The sequence below is a fragment of the Lactuca saligna genome, chromosome 8, assembly GCF_052625555.1.
Source record: "Lactuca saligna cultivar CGN05327 chromosome 8, ASM5262555v1, whole genome shotgun sequence".
Classification (NCBI taxonomy): Eukaryota; Viridiplantae; Streptophyta; class Magnoliopsida; order Asterales; family Asteraceae; genus Lactuca; species Lactuca saligna.
In genome coordinates, this window is record NC_136424.1 from 255,277,553 (window position 1) to 255,285,052 (window position 7,500).

Here is a 7,500-nt window from a genome sequence, read left to right on the forward strand (position 1 = left end):
TGCTTGTAGAGACCGAAGAATGTTCAAGGTGCCGGGAAAATTGAGGTTCGTGTATAAACGATCCAGTATATAACGATGACCTAGCAGATGGAACTTTAATTATTCATACATTCAACTTGCTCCCAACCATTTTAAAAGCATCGGTACGTGTTATCCTAGGTAATGCCTCTTGTTAACTAGCTATTCAAATTTATTATTTTTTTACTATACATAACTTTAGAAGTTTTCAACATATATGTGTTCATTACTTCAATTCATATAGTTTTTTTATTATTTCATAATAAATACGGAATACTTAAAACATATTATTTATTATAAATATAACTATTCATTCACGTAAAAATCCAGGAATATTAATTTTGGCAAATGGTTTAGAAATATCCATTTTGAGAATCACCAATGAAGTGACCCCTTAGTACATAAATTTGATATGATAATCGTTTAATAAAAAATAATGTTTTTCGTCTTTTGTAGGGTGGTTTTTCGTGTGATAATCGTTTACTCAAAAAAAATGTTTGATTATGTTCGTTATAATCATTTATGATTATAAAGATTGTTGTCCATATGATTTGAAGACACCGATAATAATCATTTATGATTATACTTATTTGCAACATAAACGATTAGATAACTAGTAATAATTATTTATGGTTATAACAACATATGATTTTGCTACCAATCATTTATTTTAATATTTTTTTTATCATTTTGAAGTATTTACATGGTATTGTCATTTTGTAGATATTGATAAAAGAACAATGAATCTTGGAACTTTTTTAGGTATCACTACTGCTCGTTACACAAGCTCGCGAGTCATTTGATTCAAATAGAAGAATGAGGTTGCGACCGATTCAAGAAAATGGTTGACACAGTGATGAATTTTGAAACTTTTTTTACTGAAGTGGTGTAATCAATATTGAATATAATTATGTATAAATGTTATAAATTATTCTTGACATATTCATTTATAAATATAAATATAAAATTGTATAAACTCAATCTTTGGAATATTTATTTATCAATATAATAGTGTTTGAAAATGAATTATTAATGTATTGATTTTTTTTATTTGTCAATATATTCATGTATGATTAGTAGTTAATTTTTTATTTATTTAAAAATTTAAAAATTTATCTTTAAATTGTGTTCTATTCATTTACAATGTGTTTTATTCATACAAAATTGAAAATATTCTGATGAATTTTAAATTAAAAAAAAATTTTGATTTTTTTTTTCAAAAAAAGATGGATACAAATTATTTTTGTCATCCATTAATAAAAAATCAGTTGATTTTTTTTAGCTAAATGTATTCAATATCGCTAAATTTTAGGAAATTAAGATTTCAATTTAATATATTTTAATTTAAATTAAATATATAATTACTAATATATCATTGCAAAATGATTAGTCCAGAAGTGTTCTCGCGTTCTCAACATTTTTGGTGTTCTCATTTGATCATTACCATATATATATATATATATATATATATATATATATATATATATATATATATATATATATATATATATATATATATATATAACGACATAGTATGATGAGTTTGGATACATAAGCTTATATACACTTTTCTTTTATATATATATATATATATATATATATATATATATATATATATATATATATATATATATATATATATATATATATATCACACATACTGTTAACACGTTTAAACTTAAGGTTTACATCATTTTTTGTTACTTAACTTTTGACTTGCTTATTTGGTCATTTAATTCATTTTAATTTTTAAAATGTCATCAAACTTGCTAATTTAATCACTTAACTTTTGGATTTATGCTCATTTAATCATCCAACTTTTAAAATTTCGCTCATTTAATCACTAAATTTTATGTCTCGTAGCATTACACATTAAACATTAAGTCAAAGACAACCTCGCCCATGCTATAATTAGGTTACAACGATCTAATTTCAACCCTTCTTAACCTCCAAACTTTAAGCTACAAAGTACAAAGAGATTAAATTGACCTCAAAATTTTACCACAAGAAAAAGACTAATAATACGTCTTTAATAAAGGGACTAGGAATCGTAATCATTTGAATACACTTCATACAATCAAAATTGGTTTGTCTTGATTTATGAATGACTTATTCTCTTACATAAGAAAACCAAAATTCTTGAAACCACATTCCACACAATAATCCAAAGCTACACACTACACATCCTAATAATCAAGTGAATGTAATGTAACACCATAAATTCTTTTCATCATCACCATCACAACCATTCAGTCTTTAATTTCTAGTAATTATATAATCTAAACATCTTCACAACATACTCTTAAAACCTCCAACAAACTCACAAAGTACACAAAAACCAAAAAAACTGTACACCAAGTAAGACCAAGTAAAAAGACTATTATACCCCTCAAACACGAAGAGAAGCGGAAGGTCTAGGATAAGCGACCACGGGTCCCGCCTCTTGTCTACAAGAGCTTGCTTTTTTAGCCGACGAGGCACCACCACCGCCACCCGCAGCCACGGCACGGTGCACGGGTGGGTCCCTACGGTCACGTTTGTCAGTGTCTTGAAGGTCTTGTAGGGTGGAGACGACTTCATCCATATTTGGTCTGATTTTAGGTTCCATGGAAAGACATTGAAGTGCCAGGCTGGCGACCTTGAGGGCCCGCCCAAGTGAGTATTGACCCTCGAGACGTGGGTCCAGGACCCGGAAGATTCTTCTTTTGTTTGTGAGACACGGTTTTGCCCAATCCACTAAATTATGTTCACCCGTTGGTCTGTTTTTGTCTATTGCTTTTTTCCCTGATAAGATTTCCAAAAGGACTACTCCAAAGCTGTATACGTCGCTCTTTGCAGTTAAATGACCTTTTCATTTGAATTTTTTTTTTTTTTTTTTGTCAAATATTAAATGTAAGAAATAGTTGTTTTTTATTATTAATAGGAAGAAGATAAATTAATAGATATTTACCTGTGGATAAATATTCAGGAGCAGCATAGCCATAGGTTCCCATAACTCTAGTGGAAACATGACTTTTATCACCAGTTGGTCCATCTCTTGCTAATCCAAAATCAGATAATTTTGCATTGAAGTTCTGTTGACCAAAGTCAAAGTTAGAAATTTGGATATGGATTAAACAATACACACAAAATCATATCTTAATTTTTTTTTATAAAATATAGAGTAAATTACTGAAATCATCCCTATGGTTTGGTCAAAATTGCACATTTGGTCCCTAACTTTGTTTTTGCACTCGGATCGTCTCTATAGTTAGATTTTGTTGCGTTTTTCGTCCCTGAGGTTTGATTTTTTTGCGTTTTTCGTCCCTTACATAAAGTTAGTAACCAAACGTGCAATTTTGACCAAACCATAGGGATGAAAAACACAACAAAATCAAACCATAGGGACGATCCGAATGCAAAAAAAAAAAAGTTAGGGACCAAACGTGTAATTTTGACCAAACCATAGGGACGATTTCAGTAATTTACTCTAAAATATAAACAACCCGAAAAATGAACATGCTAAATAGTTGCTTGCTCAACTAGAGTGCAATTTGAGTCTATTTATGGGATTATGGGAGAACTTGCATCATTTAATCAAGAGTAAATTACATGAATAGTCCCTATGGTTTTAGGGTAATTTGCGTGTTTGGTCCCTAACCTATTTTTTTAACTTGGAAGGTCCCTACTGTTTGTTTTGCTACGCGCTTGGTACCTGTCTTACCTAAAAAGACTATTTTGCCCTTGATTTTTTGAGTTATTTAAATAAACACACCCCCAATCCCACCCCCTCGTCTTACCTTACATACCTCACTATTTTTCCCTATTTAAATAATAGTCTTTTCAGGTATGATAGGGGTCAAACGAGTAACAAAAACAAACTATAAGGACCAAGCGCGTAACAAAAACAAACAGTAGGGACCTTCCGAGTTAAAAAAATAGGTTAGGGACCAAACGCGCAAATTACCCTAAACCATAGGGACCATTCATGTAATTTACTCTTTAATCTAACTTGTAAAATTAAAAAAATTGCTAAATGGAAAACTAAATTCTACAGACCCTACCCAAGGATGAATATAGAAGGACAAAATGGTCATTTAGCATGGACTTAATTAATGCATTGATTAGTTAGGGGGGCATCCTTGCAACAAACCAAACATTGTGACTAAATCAATAACTTTTGACATAGAACAAGGACGAAAGTTGTAATTTACTTTCTCTAATATTGGTTTTAGCAACCATATTTAATAATCAGTTATTTGTAAAAATCATTTGACACAACATATCTGACATGCTCAAAGATTCAACAAATAAGATTGTAAAGTTTGATCAAAAAAAAAAAAGAAAAAAAAATACCGAATCAAGGAGAATATTTGAAGTCTTGAAATCTCGATATATCACCATTGTTTCAGCATTATGAAGAAAAGCAAGACCTTTTGCAGCTCCAAGAGCAACTTTCATACGTAGACGCCAAGAAAGAGGTTGAAAATAAGAACCTCCTGTTTTATATAAAAATAAAATGTCAATATAAATGATAATTCCAATTAGTATGATAGTAAATGAAAATCCAGTTGACTTACTCCTAAATAAATGATTCTCCATACTACCCTTTGGCATAAACTCATATGCAAGAAGCCTGTGATCATCTTCTAAGCAATAACCAATCAATCTCACAAGATTAGGATGGCGTAATTGTCCAAGATAGTTGATTTCTGCCTGCAAAAGTAACAGATTTGATTATTGAGAAGCTAAACCTTATGGGTAGTTAGGTAATTTCACAATTTGCATTAATGATTGATCCCAGTTTATGAAAAGAGACTAAATGAAAAAGTGAAAAGAACTAAGTACTAACCAACCACTCCTTGTGTCCTTGAAATCCTTCTTGATTCAGTCTCTTTACAGCAATTACAATGCCAGTTCCTGGCTTTGAAGCTGCAAGTGAATGTTCATCTACCCATCCTTTGAATACAGAACCAAAGCCACCTTCTCCTAATACACTGTCTGGACGAAAGTTTCTTGTGGCGTTTTTAAGCTCACTGAAAGTGAAGCTTTTTAAGTTGGATGACTGCAAGATCTCACCTTCACTTCGAGGTGTATGTGATTGAGAACCAGAGGAAACTTTGCTGCTTGAATTACTGTTCCCATTTCTCTCTGCAATCTTAGAGTCGTCGCCTATGGAAATAAATACAATTTGAATAAGTAATAGAAACTTAGAAAGTAGAAACTAATACAAAATCATAAGATATAATTATGCCTAAATGATTACTACTTCATTACTATAGTTGAAAAGATTTCCCTTTTAGGATGTATATATATCTACTGACACTTTACTTTTTTGTAATTGAGTTTAAAATCATGTCGCTTGACAACTAACTGTCCATTTTTATCCATCCATATGAATCTAGGATAAGAGAAGAAAAAGGAGTAAGATCCATAGAAGCAAGTGCTCAATTCAATAAAATGAGTTCTAATTTCATACTAATTAGCAGAAATTAACAAGTAAGAAGATGCAATTACCAGTAGAAAATGCGCTCTCGGCTTTAATTTGGATGCTCCAACAAATCCCCATTATAAATATTCCAAAACCCTAGTGCAGATCACGAACGAAGCTTATTAGCTTTTTCTGGCATAAAAACCCTACAAATACATATCTTCCACAAAATCCGAATTAAATCCGGGTTGTTCAGCTAACAGCAACAATAATCCTTGGATCTGCTGCGAATCTCCTTTTCTCTCAGATCTCTAACTCAAAAATCGATAGGTTTCAGCTTTCCAACTTCACCACCAACCTCCAATTTTCTTCTTCCACCTTACTTGCTTGATTGGAGATAGATTTTTTTGTTTTTGCAAAGAATCAAAACAGATGAGAGAGAGAGAGAGAGAGAAAAGGGTATTTTGTAGCTGTTTCCTGTTTGTTTTTGCAGGGAGATGAGATGCTTCCTTTAAAGAAATCCCCTTTTCGAGACTTTTGGTGAAGTTTGGTTGACTCAGCTTATGGCGTCTTGTTTCAGCTTACTTCCAAAATTGGAGCAGCAGTAGTAGTTAGATGACAAATTTACATAACTAGTCCTTCTATTTAAGACATTTGGCATCATCAGTCCTTGTTATGTTAGTTGTATTGTTTGATTGCTCGCATTTAATATTGTGGAGGTTTGAAATATAGTTGTCAATTTTAACTGTTTTTAATTTTATATAAAAATGGGTTTATTTAGGATAGTAATTTATAGATAGATAGATTTAGTGATTATAAATAAATAAATAATTAGGTAAAAGCTGGTTAGAAGTTGCTTAAAAATTAAAATGTATTTAAATATTTTGAATCTTATAGGTCATTTTATTTAAAATGAACTAGAATACCATTTTCATATTATAGTATCTGAAATATATCAGTTTTTTACAAAAATTACAACTAGATAAAATGATATGTATCTGGTTAACTAGTTTCAATTTGTTTTCACACATTAGTCACTATTGTTTTGCCACAACTAGTTAAGAAAATGTAAAGTTGATTCATTTTAAGTCTTATATAGTTTGTCTATGCAATAAGTATAATTATTGGTAAAGTTATACATATTTATTATTATTGTCGTTTTGACACTTTATATGACCATATAAGTCATAAGAGAGAAGTCAATAAACCTTTGTTAAATTGGTGTACTCATGATCACGAGGATATTTGCATATTGAGGTAGGGATTCTATAGTTGTGTATGAGCAAGTTTCAACGGAAATTGCCCAATAAGCATTTTAAATCAAATTAAATACAACTAAAACCAAATTCTTAGAGTATTTTTTTAATTTTTTCCATGACATCATATGTTCAAAAGTATTAGGTTTTATCATGTTTTGGTGAACATAATGCCTACGTTATTGCAATAGATTCTCTCAAATTCTTATCAAAATAAAAATGATTAATCTATTATGAAACCAGAAGAAGTTAAAATCTAGCCAACATGCTTTTGTCCACATTTTGGTTTTATTTTTTCTTAATGTGCTTCTTTTGAGCACGAGTTAGTAGAGCTTTGGCATACCTCTTGGATGTTTTAAATAGTAAGACTTTATTACAACTTACTCATCTAGTTACTTTATTAATAAATTTATAGTAAACATAATGTTATTGTCTTAAATCACTTATAAATAAAGAAAACTTATTTGTTTATTTAAACATATAAATAACTTTCAATTTGCATTTGAAACAAAAATAAAAACATTGAAATCTCAGGAATCATTAATCATATAGTAATCATTACGCATACAATATGTTTTCCGTCTACGAATACTTTAGATAATATCAAAAACACTTTAGTTGTATTGAATAACTAGAATTAAAATAAATTTTATAATTAATACTATAGGGAGAGGACGAAAAATTATATATGTTTTTGATGAGGGGCTATATCTATAAATCTTTGTAAACAGCAGGCTTAATAATTATAATAAAAGGAGTGTTGAGTGATGGAACAAATATTCGGTAGCAGATTTGCCTTTTATTCTTGTTGAAGGT

The 7,500-nt window shown here is 30.1% G+C and overlaps 1 protein-coding gene across 2 annotated transcripts; it reads right to left on the bottom strand.

Annotated features, from left to right (window-relative positions):
- Positions 1-2,222: 2,222 nt before the first annotated feature.
- On the bottom strand, positions 2,223-5,997 carry LOC145010975 (putative serine/threonine-protein kinase PBL11). 2 transcript variants are annotated; one of them, XM_078969574.1, is made up of 6 exons: positions 5,515-5,995; positions 4,850-5,169; positions 4,578-4,713; positions 4,354-4,496; positions 2,969-3,092; positions 2,223-2,865 (listed from the first exon to the last, which is right to left on the bottom strand). In XM_078969574.1, the coding sequence occupies exons 1-6, from the start codon at positions 5,564-5,566 to the stop codon at positions 2,408-2,410; spliced, it is 1,233 nt and encodes a 410-aa protein (XP_078825700.1). In that variant the 5' UTR covers positions 5,567-5,995; the 3' UTR covers positions 2,223-2,407. The 2 variants fall into 2 exon arrangements, with proteins under 2 accessions (XP_078825700.1, XP_078825699.1); XM_078969573.1 differs by having other exon boundaries at positions 4,354-4,713; positions 5,515-5,997.
- Positions 5,998-7,500: the final 1,503 nt, after the last annotated feature.